Source organism: Carica papaya, chromosome 8, assembly GCF_054855325.1.
Source record: "Carica papaya isolate Zhongbai chromosome 8, ASM5485532v1, whole genome shotgun sequence".
NCBI classification, from domain to species: domain Eukaryota; kingdom Viridiplantae; phylum Streptophyta; class Magnoliopsida; order Brassicales; family Caricaceae; genus Carica; species Carica papaya.
The window spans coordinates 34108738-34124268 of record NC_142316.1 but is presented as its reverse complement, the minus strand read 5'-3'; the positions used below and the strand labels follow the sequence as shown (position 1 = coordinate 34124268).

Below are 15531 nucleotides of genomic sequence, written 5' to 3'. Positions count from 1 at the left end.
ATGCATATTAATTTACATGTTCTTATGTATGAACATATACGTATAGAAATCTTTTTTCTTTTGAAATAATATACATGTAGAGAATTGAAGTCAAAATTAAATTAAAAAACATGCTTTTATTAACATAAAATGTAAAGAACTCAAATAATTTTAGATTTATTTCATCTTAAAATTTATCTCCAATTTCTTTTTTACCATTCAGAATCAGTCTATAAATGTTTTTCAAGGAGTAGAAATATCCTTGAGCAGGATTAACTAAAACCCTTATTCTTGTAATTGGACATACATTAACCCGCTTACCAAACACTTCCCTTCGGACGAAGCCCCTCTTTCTTCTTGCTTAAAAAAAACCGGGTTTCTGCTCCAGCAAATCTGGAAGAATACCCAGACGGAAACCAAAATGGAAGCGGGGCTAGCCAACACGACCACGGGCGCTGCCATTGATCACAGAAACGAACGCTTCGTGGATGAAGAAGACGATGACATACCAGCGCTAAGTGCTCACGCTCTAGCAGCACTCAAAGAGTTCCTTTCAGAACAGAATCAACCGCTCACCGAACCGGAATCTCCAGAAACGGGAGGAGAAGGAAAGGAGGTGGCATTAATTGCGGAGGATTGGAGGCTAAGCCAATTCTGGTACGATTCAGAAACCGCAGAGACTATCGCTCGGGAAATCATCTCTCTCTCTACGGACTTGGATTCTCGCGTCGCTTGTATCGCCTGCCCCACTCTCTACGCCTACCTCAAGGTAACTTCTTGTGAGCAAACGAGAACTCCATAGGTTTTCTTTTTTTCTCAATGAGTTTTTTCATGAGGTTCTAAGTTCAGGATTCAGCGTTTTTGTTTGCTTCTATTGTCTGATAATCAGAAAATTAATCCCGGTGTTTCCGTGCAACTTCTCGAGTATGATAAGCGATTTGAGCAATATGGAAATGATTTCACTTTTTATGATTACAACCAGCCGGAAGAGTTGCCGTTGCAGCTCAAGCATTCCTTCAATGTCGTAGTTGCAGACCCTCCTTACCTGGTAAATACATTTATGTTACTTTGGATTCTACTTTGTTATTTCGTTAATGGAGGTTATTTAAGATCTCATTGCCGTATCTGTTAATATTAAAGTCAGATCTTTCTAAACTTTAGATATTCTACTCGTACTTCTGTTGATCCTTATTACTTGCAATGATTTACTTTGCAATGAAAATCAGCTAATATTGCCTTTTTTTTCATGACGTCCCAAAGTTATTTTAATTTTTGTTTACATGTAATATGATGCTCAATAATTAGTGAAATCCGGAGACATGTTGTAATGCAGCTTTTTATGGCAATTAGCAGCTTTACAGGAGATACTAGGTATCGAAAAATGAGTTATAATAAATATTTACCAGATCTTGGTTAGTAGAAAGTATAGTTTAATGCACTTTCGCGTGTGAAAATCTATTGGATTGAATTTGCGGATGAAGTACAAGTCTCTTATTCCTCACCTCAAGAGTCGCCATACGTTGTGTGAAACTAAATTTTGACAAACATGATAAACCAGGATTTGAACACTAACTCTCAGACTCAGTATTGCATTAAATAAAAAGTTGTAATTAATTTTTTCAAAAGTTTAAATTAATAGGAAGGTGTTCAATCTATCATCGATATTCTAGAGAAATGTTAAATGCACAGACTTCTAACAAAATCTTTGTATAAGATCGTTTTTAGGTTGAGTAACATATGTTTTGTATTGGCTAACAGTCCTTATAAGTTCAGTTTTTGGCCTTTTTATTCGTTTTGCTGATAATTGTCTAACTCTCTATAATCACAATGGTTCTTGACGCTTGAATCTCACTTTTCATTGTAACTGAGATGTTTGGGAAAATGACAATCTTATTAGCTGATGTTTGTGGTGGCAGAGTAAAGAGTGTTTGGAAAAAGTGACTCAAACAGTTTCTTTCCTTGCACAGCCAGAAAATTCTTACATGCTTTTGCTCACAGGTAGATATTGATTGCTCTCTCTCTCTCTCTCTCTCTCTCTCTCGTCCATACGGCATATATTGTAGTTGGTTTGCACATCTGTCTGCAAATATGTTCAATTCATTGACTGGGAGTAGTACGGATGGGTTTCATTTTCTTTTTGCTGGGTTTATAATTTTCTGTAATTGATTTCAGGCGAGGTGCAGAAAGATAGGGCTGCTGAGCTGTTGGGCTTGCGTCCTTGTGGGTTCAGGCCAAAACACTCCAGCAAACTAGGAAATGAATTTCGTCTGTTCACAAGCTATGACCCTGAGACAAGACTAGGAGGGTGGGAAAGATAAAAACAGGTTGACTTCTCTCTCCCTCTTATCTCTTATCTCCCTCTCTATGAAGACCTAAATTCTTAACTTCATGTTCTTTTCCCCTTGTGCAGAACTCAAGACTAATCTAAACCTCTAAGATGATGCAAATTAGGATTGAAATTATATGATTGCTCCAACCCCCTGCAAGAGCTGGATAATAGGATCAAATTAGTGTCTATACAAGTACTTGTTGCCCCCTACCATCTGGCTAATAGCATGTAATGTAGTTCTTGCAACATCCGAACAACGAGTATTTTTGCTTTAGTTTATCTTGTTGAAAAGGGCAGCTTTTTTCGTCTTCAAGCCCTGATGTTTCTAATCAGAATATGATATATATATATATATTTTTTATCGGGTATTTTTCTTCTTCACGACTCAATACAGTATTGTTCGAGTAATTCCATGTCTCTGGTGTCGACATGACTTAACTTCTCCTCCAGGCAGTTGACTTAAGACCTGAGATCATATTTCCTCTCAACCAAGCCTTGATTTCAATTTGTACTTGTAATGTATGGGGATGAGAATGGAAGATGATGGGAATGGTGCTTGTTTCCTCTGCACTGACTCCAATTTTTAATGAAAATATGATAGTATTTTAAATATATTTTATTAAAATAGTTTCTATTTTATTTTTATGATAAATAAAATAAATTTTCGGTACATTTTTTTAAAAAAATTTTTATTTTTAAATATAATACAAAATTTTATTAGTAATTAAAATATCTAATTAAAATCTCGTTCGTCTTAAAAATAGAAAAAGTAAAATTTAATTAGTGAACCAAATATATTTTATTTTAGTTATTTTCTTGTTCTCTTTATTAATTGTTCTATAATAAAAGACATACAATTTTAAACTCAAAATTATACATTCAAAGAAAAATATGCGAAATTATTAAATATTCAATTAAAAATAATTTTTTATTTGATTTAATTTTTATATATATTATTTAATTTAATAATTAATACATATTTTTTTAATAAAAAATTGTAAGTTTTAAAGGCTATATCCATATACACCGGCATACAAACCGGACCCGGTTCAGCGCCGGCATGGATCGTCTCTACCCGATTGGGATAAATAATTTTGATGACGTAATTTCGAGAAGAAACAAGATCCTGGAAAATATATAAATCGGCTGGTGGTTTTCATTTCTAATTTTCTAAGCGATTAACAGTCAAGGGAAAATACAAGTTGGAAATACTTTCGAGCAAAAGTGAGTAAAAGACATGAGACCAAATATTGTTACCGAGGTAAGCTTAGATCTGTGCTTTGGCAGCTTCTTCATTTTTTTTGGACTGTAATCTCATTCATTCGGGTACTGTTTGTTGATGTACGACTTAGCTTTTAGCTCTACAGCCCTTGCTAGATTGCTTACTCCGTGAGAGAAGAAAGGAAAGACGAAATTGTTGAATTAGGAAATAATGTTCAGTGTTTTTACCGCATAACTAAGTTTGATTTGTGTTGCTTACTTTGTTGTTGGTGCTGCCAGCGCGGGATTTTGTTGGTTGGTTAGTGTTTGGTGGCACGACTGGGGTTTTAATTGGTTCCATTTTTCATGTTCGATCCTTCCTCGCATTTCTTCTTCTTCTTCCAGTGTTGAAGTTGTAAGAAGATGTATGTGGGGGGGTGTTTTAGTATCAAATAGAATGAAATTTTTAACTTGAAATTTGTGTTTGTCGAACTTAATGGTAGGTATTATTAACAATAGGGAAGTAGTTTAAGGTCTTGATCTTAAGTTCCTTTGAGGATCGTTTTATGCTGATGCATGGTTAGGGTATTTGGTGGCTTTAATTGGAAAGCAAAAGAAAATGCGTTGCTTCTTTTTTTCCTTTTCTTTTAATCTCCGGTTGGATTGCTCATAAATGGATTTTGGTGGGCTTTATTGCTTTAAGAAGTTTCGAAAGCATTGATCATTGGAGAAGAAGTTACTACATTTTCCTTGCTCCCAAAAACCGATAATCTCAGTGCCTTATTAGAAATCTGATTATGTGCTTTGCTTCTTTTTAATAATAAAATGATTTGTTGGCATTAAGGAGGTATACAGCTTCTCTTACCTTGCATGACGTTATGCAATTTTATATTTCTATCATTGAGATCCCATCTTGAATAGTATGGACATGCACCTTTTTATGTATTATTATCTCTTTGATGATTATCAGTTCACTAGGTTGAATCTGAATGGCATCCCCTGACAACATAGAGTAGGATGAAAGAAGATTTTGGGAGCATGAATGTACTTTCCATAGAAAATACTCAATATTGAAAACTTGTTTATTGGTACTTTTACAAATTACCAGGGAAGGAATCTTAGAGCTATTTAACTGTTGATTTTTGTTATTAAGTTGGTGGTTGTTTCTCTACAGGCAGGATTGCCTACTAGAGCGGGGCAATGGTGGGAAGCTATTCCATTCCTAACTTCAGCGGTAGTGATTGTTTGTGGTGTTATTTACTTGGTCTGCCTCCTAGTTGGATATGACTCGTTTTATGAAATCTGCTTCTTGCCAAGTGCAGTTATACCACATTTTCAAGGTAATCCAAATCATCCACAATGGAAATGGAATTGAAACATATCACTGGTCTTCTTTTATCATTTCACTTCTTTCAGAGTTAATCTGAATATAAACTGTTAAGGTGTTCAATGGACAGGGCCAGCATATTGCTAAGTGTTCTTTATTTTATGTCATGAACATCTGTAAATTCCTTTGTTTTTGAAATAAGTGATTTGTGTGTCATGTGATTATCTTACTTTTCTCTTTTTCTTCTGACTCACAGTTTACAGGATTTATACATCTATTCTTTTTCATGGCTCGCTACTACATGTTCTATTCAACATGCTGGCTTTGGTTCCTCTGGGTTCCGAGTTGGAGAGAATTATGGGATCTGTCCGCTTGTTGTACATGATAGTTTTATTGGCTACAACCAATGCTATACTACACCTTCTTATTGCTTTGCTGGTGTTCCATAATCCTTTCCATCCATTTGAGTACTTCATGAATGAGTGTGCAATAGGCTTCTCGGGAATCTTGTTCTCTATGATTGTCATCGAGTCAAGTTTGAGTGGAGTCCAATCTCGGAGGTTTGTATCTTCAAATGCATAAAATGAGCTAATTTCTCCTTGCATGATTTTGTTTTTGTTTGCTTGTCTTTTCCTTTTTTAGTTTTGTCTGGCAAAATCTGCTAATTTTTCTGTTTGAACGGGAAATTTAATTTGCATATTTTGTGCTACTGAAACTGTCATTTCTCACCATTTCAGACCTACGCCTAATAGTTATTGTAATGAGATTTTCTGCCTGTTCCAGTTCATTGGACCAATTCCTTTGTTGATGTTCAATCTTTTATATGTTTTTGCTTTCTTCTGCAGTGTGTTTGGTCTCTTCAATGTGCCTGCTAAATGGTACGTGCAATTCTTTGCCTCTGATGATATTTATTATCTTGTATATCTAACTTGATCGTGATTTCTTAAAGATGTGGGATCTACAGCTGATTAGTGTCTTTCAGGTATGCCTGGATCTTATTGATAGTCTTCCAGCTTCTTATGACAAATGTTTCGTTACTTGGACACTTATGCGGCATTTTGTCTGGATTTGCATGTATGTGTTCCTGTTTGCTTTTAAAGACTAATGTATATTTCTCTTTTTCTCTTTTATTTGAGAACTTATTTGGACATTATTTGACTATCTTTACATTTTCAGATATCTATGGTTTGTTCAACTTTCTTATTCCTGGGTCATCTTTTTATTCTGCTATTGAATCCTCTTCTTTGCTTGTAAGTACTTTGATATGATAAGTTTCTTTGATTTTTTTTTTTAATTTTATTAGAATACTTGCCTATATTTGGCAGTTCAATTACTTTTTATGATCTTTTTTGTAGTTCTTTAGTATTTGCTTTGCATTTCGAAAGGTTGGTGACTAAGGTGCTATCAGTTATATATGGCACTAATTTTACTTCTATAAGTTGTAAATTTTGCTATTGTGCTTATTATGGAGATGGAGTTGCATTTGATTATACTTTTACTATATTAAGTTGCCAATTCTATGATTTTACCATATTAAGTTGTCAATTTTAGAAATTAGCACAATAAGCTGCCAATTTTGCAACTTTACCTTAATAGGTTGTCAATTTTTTAATTTGCCGTGATAAGTTGTTGATTGTATAATGTACACCAACCTGAGTAAATATTGTCTTTTTCAGTCAAGTTGTGTAAGGCGACCCAAATTTATTTTGTGTACTGGTGGCAATTCTTCAGGCTACATTCCCACCTATTCAGGCCAAAATACAACCTCTAGGTAATGTTGCAGACCATTATCAAATTTGCTTTCTCTCCCCCAACCTATTGCCCAAAAAAAGATGGAACTGACAAATTTTATCGAACAGTGGGTTTTCTACAGGAAATATTTGGAGAAACTTGTCTTCATGGATGCCACAGAGGGAAGCTTCTGCTCAGGTATCTAGTCAAGTACTTATGTGCGATCTCACTTATCAAAGAGGGTTTTCAATTTATTCGTTATGATTTGCTACAAGTTCGCTAGCAATATGTTCTTTTTGGCAAGTATTAACATGGTTATTCATGACATTTTCTTGGTATATTTTCTGCATCCAAATCCATATCTGCAGTAAAAGGAGAAACAACTGAAATGATAGATGCACCAGCATCAAAATCTTCAACTCTTTGGCACTCCTCTGATGAAGTATTATTTTCAGGGAAAAAAAAAAGCAAAAAACTGGGAGTTCAGGTGCTGCAGTGAATTACAAAGATTGGTATTGGTACGGTGGTACCATACCATACTGGCGTGTAAATTTTGACAATTTTTTGACATATTAGATAGAAAACAGCGAGGGTCCATTAATGACTTTAGCTTTTCCTCTCCTTGAGAGAGCCCTTGTGTAGATGTTCTGATCACTTGGAGTAAAGTGGTGAAGGAATAAGTACTTCTAATGGCTATACTTGGTTGGCTTTTGAGTTAGTGAGATAGGAAGTGACGACATGGAACTCAAGAGACTCAGGTCCGTCCAAGCCAAGTAGTATGCATTAGGCTATCAAATACTCGCATTGTCCTTGTCGAACTGGCTAAGGCCCGACATATATGTATTGCTTTTTATATGACATGAGCCTAAATATAGTGTGCTTTGGATGTTAACACAACAGCTGGGCCTATTTATTATATTTTTGCTTCAAAAGTCTGATGGAAAAAGGAACTTAAATGGAGTGAGAGAGAAAGGACCTATATAATAAAGGAATAACAATATTATGAAGGATGTTAGGAGAAGCCTTGATCCGAGGCGTATTTTCTTCTCCACCCAAAGGGTTCGTTGTGGAGCTGAAGTGCAGAGATTAGCATGCATACTGGAAACATCAATACTTTCCTTTCCTTTATGATCCACCATGAAGTGATACCAAGATTGTAGCCATTCTGGATGTATCCTATCAGTATCACTGTAAAGCCCCATGCATCCTCTAATTCACTGTGATTTTTATTTAGAACACATGCTACCTATCTAATGTGTATCAACATGATTATTTAGTGGTACAAAGCCTGTACCATGAATGCCAATACGTTTGCACATTAAGATAAGAGTTTAGTGCAGTGGAACAGACTTTATTGGGATGTTGCACGTAGCTTATTGTTGTTCTTCCCTTTTGTTTTATCAAGTATTAGGGTCATGTAGACAAAGTTCTGATGGATTTTATGTCATATATTTTTTACACCCTGCAGTCACCACAAGAAAATCTTAGGTTTCCTGGGAGGGGAAGGGCACTTGGTGCAGGTCATGGTCAAACAGTTCCTGATGTGCATGCAGATTCAAACCTACAAGCTAGGCTCTTGGATAACAGCAGCTCAGACCATCTCTCAGATACAACGGGAACTGGTATAGGAGAGCGGGTACCAGATGGAAGGTACCTTGGAATGCATCATGCATTTCATGTTAAGTCTGTTTCTTGGTCTTAGTAGATAGGTGGTTAGCAGTAATTGTTGGATCTGAATTTTGTACTGTGTATATGTTCCTATTTTTAACACTGTTCATATCCTGAAGACATTTATGTTCTGCTGTCATGATTTTTATTAATTGAATCAATCATTCATTATCCTTGTTCAATTGGTAATGCTAAACCAAGTATCAGTCTGGGTTGAGCTATCACAGAATCCTTGAATGTTTGTCAAAGTAAGCCACTTGTTTTCTCTCTCAGAAAAAGGTTTGAGAATAGGCCTGATTTTCTTCTAACCTCTGTTTCAATTTTTTTTGTCGGACCACAGTTGATGATGGGTCTATTTGTTTCTAGGACATGTTATTAGTCTGAAATATGTTATGCTTACGTTAGATAGACATATTCATTAGATTTATGCAAGAGTTATTAAATTTTAGATCAAAGATCATTTCTTTCCTTTTCTGCTCCAGGCAGTCAGTTACAGATAACACAGTTGCAGCAGGTGCAGGGGCCCCTTTACGCTCTCAGGTCCTAGTTTTCTTTTCAACAGGCTCTTTTTAAAGAAAGTTCTAGTTCCTAAACCTTTTTTTTCGCCATTTCTGATCAATGCAGGGGGCCGTTGCTTCAGATGAGCAAATCCAAAAGCTTGTATCCATGGGCTTCGAAAGGGTGCATCCTCTTATACTTTGAAACTTCTCTCAATTCTTTTGTTGTGTAGCTCACCTCTGTGATTCTCTTCTGTTGATTGAACACCTAAAGAAATTCATCCTTGCCTGTCTCTGCATCTAGCTTTATTAGCAAATTACAGTTCCACACCCTTGATTTAGTCTAATTACAAATCAAACCCTGTGATATTTTGTATATATGATGACAAAAAATTGAACTGTTTCTCATATTTTTTTTGTCATCATATATAAAATTATTAATCTTTAGAGCCTATTATCTTTTTTTTGTTTTTTTTTTTCTTATTTTAGGATATGCTCTGGAACAACTCTAGGAATAATGTAGAGTCCATTTATAAATTCACACTTAGTTTGTAGGAGAGTATAAATCAATCATGGTGATTAAAATATTGAGTATATATGGAATTTTACATGGAGTTTTGTATATACTTTTATCATTTTAAGTAGAACTCTTACATTTACCAGTTTGCGTAAATTTTACATGGAATTTCTTAACATAGTATTAATTTGTCTTGTATTGAATTTTTTGTTTACCTAGTTTAGAAATTCAGATACTGCTCATAACATCTGAAAAGCTAACACTTCATGGAAATAACAAAGAACCAGACCATGAGTACTAAACTATCAAAAAACAAATTACAGGGGTTTGAACTGTGAGACCAAATTGCAAATGGTGAAACCGCATTTTTTACTGATTTATTTGATATCTATGGCTTCAACATGTGTTTCTTCTATTCTTTGCTGGGAGGCTGGGAAGAGAAGGGAAAAACAACGAGAAAAGTGGTTATTGTAACTCTGCTAATATCTTGGATTTCTTTCAGACGCAAGTGGAGGTAGCATTAGCGGCTGCTGATGGAGATCTTAATGTCGCTGTGGAAATTCTCATGAGCCAGCAGGTGTTTTACATAGAGATAATAGCAGAAACTTGTTGATGAATTGCTGATTCCTATTCTAACAGAGTGTCTATGGTGATTTATCTGCAGGGATAATTAATCTTCACCCTTCACCCGCTTCAGATTGGCCTTTAGCCTAGTTCAACTGCCGGGATCTTCCGCACATGTAACATCAACTACTTGAATTTGATCTTGAGCACATACTGTATAGCTGTTCCTGACATTTTTCAACAGGCAACTGAGCATATAAATGAATTTTATACTCTTTTTTACTTTATTAGTTAATCTGCCTTTCTTTATGTGGAACTAAGTTGACATAGTAGAACGAACTGTCGTCTTAGAAGTACTTTACCATCTATGAAGGGAGTACTAAGAGCTGATTGGATGAACCGTAAAATTAGACTTCTACTTTACATCATAAAGTTTTTACCGGCAGGATCTATCACCATGTAATATCAACTACTTGAATTTGATCTTTGAGCGTATACCGCATCACTCTTCTGGCATTTTTCAACAGAGAACTGAGCATGTACATGAGTTTTATACCCTTTTTTTTACATTATTACTTGATCTGCCTTCCTTTATGTAGAAATAAGCAGACGAAGAACAGTAATACCAGAGTCGACGGACGGCAAAATAGACTTTACATCGTAACATTTACTTCGTATCATAAAGTTTTTACTGCCCTGCTGCTTTAGTATTATCATCATAGCTACCGATTATACTCGTATGATGGAAGCTGACTTGATCCATAACGTAGACTAGACTTTACATTATAACATTTATTTACATCATAAAGTTTTTTACTGCTCCGCTGCCGAGTATATTCGTACTTGTCTCCGATTGTGTTGATGGAAGTTTGAATTGTTCTACGGCTTGAGCCCCTTGGGTGGCCTGACAATGAGAATGGGACATTTGGCATGATGAGCACAGTGGTCACTCACACTTCCTAAGAAAGCTCTGCAACCACAACAGCTAAACCATAAATCACATCCTTCATCAACTATCTATCTTCACCCTTATAACTTGAAATTTTCTACTGGCAACAAATTATCAAATTTGTCGGGAAAAATACTGATAATATAAAATTCTTAACACAGCACTAAGTATAGATAAATATTTATACACCTTTTGAACTTGCCGAGGCCACGGCTGCCCACCACCAGCAGATCAATCTTCATCTCCTCCACTGCGTCGCAAATCACATCCTTAGGTTCTCCTTCCATTATAAGAGTTTCTGCATTTATCTGCCGAACAGATAATACCCAATTCACTAGTAATTAGATTTTCAAGAGCCTAATATCAAATTTAAATTGAAGTTTACTGTTGAAATAAATAATACGAACTTACATTTTGATCTCTGCACACCTTCAGTGCACGGGCGAGTATTGCTGCCGAATTTTCTTCTTGAGCTTTTCTTACAGAATCAAGGACAGAAGACGATGCATAGAATGCTTTAACAAACAACAAAATTACAAACACTTCCAATCAAACACCCAACAAGTATTTTCATATTTATGAATCCAGTCATCCGTAGTCATCTTTAACTTTTTATACTGAAAAGAAAGAACAAGCAGCTGGGGTAGCTCAGTTGGTTAGAGCGTGTGGCTGTTAACCACAAGGTCGAAGGTTCAAGCCCTTCCTCTAGCGTTTTTTATTACCTTTTATGGTTGTTTTCCAGATATTTACCCGCTTTCCTAATATATAGATTCCTTTCCTAATTACTTATAGTGTATATTTTTTCAGTAGATTCATTCTGTTTTTCCTTATATATCTTACTTGTGTTTTGTTTATGTTTTTTTTTTTTCAAATAAAACTTGCTAAAATTTTAGGATCATTTGTGGCTTTATACTACTTTTTCTTGAAAAATAAAATAACATATACATAATATGTATGTATATTGACCTGTAGCACCGCCGGGTCCAGCAGGGAAAGCAAGTTGATGGAAAGGCTCCTGTGCATGAAGCAAAGTAAGCATCCCACCTTCCTGGCTCGCCTCCGGTGTTACCCCCATTGCACCGAACAGGTTATCTATGGCCCATTTCAGTGCGTAGAAACTGTAATCACTATCGTCGATCGCCACCATCACTTTCATCTTCTTCCTCATGGTCTGCTCCATCAACGGCTGCTGCTGCTGTTGCTCCATCACCGTCCTTGCACCCGCAACTACACCGCTCGTCGCCTCCATCTCTCCCCACAACTCAAAGCTGGCGACCTACCTGCTTACTTACACCAAGCCGAACGACTTCATAGAGAGACCAGTATTTATTTAATTTTTTATTATATTTAATTTATATAAATATATATATATATACATGTGTAATACGTATATGAAGATGGCGTGTGCGCTGGGTCTTTTCCGTTGAACACTTGTACGTCCACCTGTTGTTACGTGGAGGTCTGTTTACCTGACACGTGGCGTCCATGCAGGTTGGATTCTCTAATTAGCACGTGCAAATTACAAAATGGGCTGGGCCCAATAAAGTTTTGGTCTGTCAGTGGATTTTTTGGTCAATAATCGTAGAAGATTATCTTAACAGTTAGTTATGATTTTGATTTGAGTTAACAGAAAAAAAATCAATGGGGATTAGCTTAAATCAGAATACGCATATCGGCTTTCCACGTGTCAGATTTTCATTGGTCAGTTATAGTTGATAATTACCTTACTGTACGGAAACAGAACTCATCCTACGTTAAGAAATGTAGATTTACTAACTTGCCCTCACCGTGTTGTACGAGACCTCCCGCATTTAAATATCCGTCAGGATGATTGAACAACCAGAGACGACAAAAAAGGTTTCTAGGTGAAAGTGCTGCTTTTCATTCTCTATATGCTGTATCGAGTCAGCGCTCTCTTTTAACCGATTCTGGAGTAAAGGCAAGTAATGAAACACTGTATCTTACTGTTTAAGGTGTAACACTGTATTTGCTCGGTGATGTTATGATCTGAAAATTGTTGTGTGAATTTGGCTATGGCGATAGGATCTTGGTACCGGATTCTTTTCTTTTGTGGTTTGTATTATGTGTTGATGTTTATGTTTTTTGATTCGCGAATAGTGGTGGCGGGAATGGAGCCGGCGAAGACGGTGAAGAATCCGCAAGCAAATGATGGTTTGTGTTCGAAATTTGCTTGGGAAATCCAGGGGTTTACGAGACGGAACGAAAAGAAACTTTATTCTGAGACATTTGTGCTTTGTGGCCATAAGTGGTAATTGAACATTTCGCGCTCTCCCTAAATCGGAACATGACCTCGTGTATTATCTGTAAATTGTAGTTTTTTGGACTGATTTTGGAAGCAACTGATTTGGATTGGTTGGGTTCTTGGTGGAATTAGGCGGATACTAGTTTTCCCAAAAGGAAATGGCGGGAACCAGCTTTCGGTATATTTGGATGTTGCTGATTCTGCAGTACTGCCAACGGGATGGAGTAGACAAGCAACGTTCATCTTGACTGTGATCAATCAATTCAGTCGGAGACGATCTGTAAGGAAGGGTAACTCTCTCGTCTCTTCGACTGATTATTTATGTTTTTGAGCAGTTTGATTTAATTTCCTCAATATTTCTTTTGCAACATAAATTTTAGATATTATTTTAAGCAAAATCTAACGTAATCTAAGTTTTTTGAATTTGCGGAATTTGATCCTCTATAGTTTTTTTATGACATTCATATTTATCTAAACACTATATGTAATATACACATACACACGACCATATATATATATATATATGAGATGGATCTTAAACTATAACTAAGAAACTTCTTGTTTTAAATCTGACGAACATTAGCGAGAGATCTTTTTAGTATATATTTCTACAAATATTGTCCTGCATTAGCAGATGAGTTATTTAACAACTTTAAGATCATTAAGAGATTCAACTTTGAGTTGATATACACACACATATAAGTAAATGTTAAATATAGTTACTTCAATTATTTTACCAAAAATTTTAAGCAAATTTATAAATGGGTAGCAATTGTTATATTTATTTTCATCAATTTTTATATCAAAAATATAGTTGGTAAAAACTTGAATTTATCCTGAATTGGCTGATGAGTTACTTATTGGAGATCTTTAAAGATTCATGGTTGAGTTGATATCTGTAACCAATAGAGAGCAAGTATCAAAACTTGGATTGTTCCTTTTTTAAGCCATTGAGTAGTACTAGGATGCTCATTTAATTTTGCTGTATAAGGTCCTAGTGATGATTTTTCTGTTAGTCCTGCGTGTTTAATTAGTGTTTTTGCTGTTCTCTTTTCGATTGTTGCAGAAACACTACACCTGTTCAATTCAGCTGAGAGTGATTGGGGATTCACATCATTTATGCCTCTCGCAGAGATCTTAGATCCCCACAGAGGGTTTATTGTGAATGATGCGATTATTATTGAACTTCAAATTCAGGAGTGTTTATCCAATGACTCTGAGCAGATCTCCAGAATTGAACACGAAAAAGTAGAATTACTGGTCCCAACAGTAGAAATCCAGAGTGAAAGAGAAGAGCAGATCTCGAAAACTGAACAAGAATCAGCCAAATTACTAGTCCCAACAGTCGACATCCAGAATATAACAGAAGTGCACATTTCAGAAACTGATCATGAACCATTCGAAATAATAGCCCCAACAATCGAAATCCAGAGTGAAACAAATGAGTTGATTCAGCCCATTGAATCTGAATTGGCAAAGGATGAAACTTTATTAGTAGTGGCATCTCACGGAGATTCTCCATGTCAACAGGAAGTTGAACAAGCAACCATTGTTTCCCTTGAAGAAGAAGGGCTCGGTATTAAAGTTTCTGACCAACCTCAAATTTTGTCAGAGGAAGTGCAAGATAAAGTTCATGATATCAAAGATGAGCTTCCTGTTGATCGGCCTCATTTTGCAGAAGAAGGAAATAATCAAGTACTCCAACCTGAACTTGTTTCTTTGGATAATGATCAATCCACCATCTCTGCTCCAAAAGATTTGGCTTCTCAATCCGAGCCTCAATCAGAGTGCAAAACTATTGATATCAATGGCTTTCTGGTGCTATTGCCTCAGGTAGATATAATTAGGCAGGTTTTTGAGAAACATCCCGATTTAGCTTCAAACTGTCGGCTGCGCAATGTTGAGCTTCGATCAGCATTCGTAGCTTTCCTCTACGCAGTCATGGACATGTTATGTCAATCTCCAGAGGACATTTCTGAGGAGGACCTGAAATGGGTCGAAGACGGTTTGATTGATCTGGAGTATGGCGGTTTCCAGGTGGATTGGCTGAATAAGAAGGTGGCGGAGATCAAAGAGAAAAAGGAACAGGCTAGTGGGTCTAGGCTGGAAGACCTTGCCAAGCAAATCGAGCAGGTGAAGGCCGTGATGCTGAACCTTGAAGCTCAACTGGAGAAGGAGAAAGCTGAGACCGTTGCAGCCAAGTCTCCCTTGTCCTTCAACCATATAATTTGATGTTCTTCTTTTTTTCCTCGAAGGAAAATAATTTGATTTCTTAGTATGTTAGTAGTCCAAAGATTTTCTAAGTTATTCCTTATGTTTGCAGTTGCCATTGATCTTTCTTTTCTTAACTATATATATATATATATATATCTTTAATCTGTGTGGGAAATCTATTAGATACTTTAGGATTTATATATTAGTTTCAGATTTCATAAATTTTCTTTTGAAATTCAAATACTTTAAATCTGTAAATAAAAAAAAAATACTCAAATTTTCATCTTTTAAGA

The 15531-nt window shown here is 35.9% G+C and overlaps 4 protein-coding genes and 1 non-coding gene across 7 annotated transcripts; 4 read left to right on the top strand and 1 right to left on the bottom strand.

Moving 5' to 3' along the window:
* The first annotated feature begins 154 nt into the window (after positions 1 to 154).
* Positions 155 to 2746, top strand: LOC110811757 (nucleic acid binding / methyltransferase). Its single transcript, XM_022038321.2, has 5 exons — positions 155 to 748; positions 869 to 1027; positions 1896 to 1977; positions 2152 to 2303; positions 2390 to 2746. The coding sequence occupies exons 1-4, from the start codon at positions 401 to 403 to the stop codon at positions 2295 to 2297; spliced, it is 735 nt and encodes a 244-aa protein (XP_021894013.1). The 5' UTR covers positions 155 to 400; the 3' UTR covers positions 2298 to 2303; positions 2390 to 2746.
* A 664-nt stretch (positions 2747 to 3410) lies between these two features.
* Positions 3411 to 10219, top strand: RBL15 (RHOMBOID-like protein 15). The gene is made up of 13 exons (XM_022038304.2): positions 3411 to 3569; positions 4683 to 4848; positions 5092 to 5395; positions 5681 to 5713; positions 5818 to 5909; positions 6012 to 6085; positions 6512 to 6606; positions 6695 to 6764; positions 8035 to 8216; positions 8717 to 8774; positions 8859 to 8915; positions 9751 to 9825; positions 9913 to 10219. Exons 1-13 carry the CDS (start codon positions 3546 to 3548, stop codon positions 9916 to 9918), a joined length of 1236 nt encoding a protein of 411 aa, XP_021893996.1. The 5' UTR covers positions 3411 to 3545; the 3' UTR covers positions 9919 to 10219.
* A 230-nt stretch (positions 10220 to 10449) lies between these two features.
* LOC110811680 (uncharacterized) lies at positions 10450 to 12089 on the bottom strand. 3 transcript variants are annotated; one of them, XM_088209234.1, is made up of 4 exons: positions 11728 to 12089; positions 11173 to 11234; positions 10951 to 11069; positions 10450 to 10797 (listed from the first exon to the last, which is right to left on the bottom strand). In XM_088209234.1, the coding sequence occupies exons 1-4, from the start codon at positions 12008 to 12010 to the stop codon at positions 10692 to 10694; spliced, it is 570 nt and encodes a 189-aa protein (XP_088065360.1). In that variant the 5' UTR covers positions 12011 to 12089; the 3' UTR covers positions 10450 to 10691. The 3 variants fall into 3 exon arrangements, with proteins under 3 accessions (XP_088065360.1, XP_088065359.1, XP_021893934.1); XM_088209233.1 differs by having other exon boundaries at positions 11173 to 11276; positions 11728 to 12074; XM_022038242.2 differs by having other exon boundaries at positions 10450 to 10782; positions 11173 to 11276; positions 11728 to 12073.
* On the top strand, positions 11399 to 11472 carry TRNAN-GUU (transfer RNA asparagine (anticodon GUU)). Its single transcript has one exon. It is a non-coding gene; the product is annotated as a tRNA-Asn (tRNA).
* Positions 12090 to 12541: 452 nt separating the features above from the next.
* On the top strand, positions 12542 to 15353 carry LOC110811753 (MATH domain and coiled-coil domain-containing protein At3g58210-like). The gene is made up of 4 exons (XM_022038318.2): positions 12542 to 12700; positions 12880 to 13030; positions 13157 to 13314; positions 14091 to 15353. Exons 2-4 carry the CDS (start codon positions 12891 to 12893, stop codon positions 15254 to 15256), a joined length of 1464 nt encoding a protein of 487 aa, XP_021894010.1. The 5' UTR covers positions 12542 to 12700; positions 12880 to 12890; the 3' UTR covers positions 15257 to 15353.
* Positions 15354 to 15531: the final 178 nt, after the last annotated feature.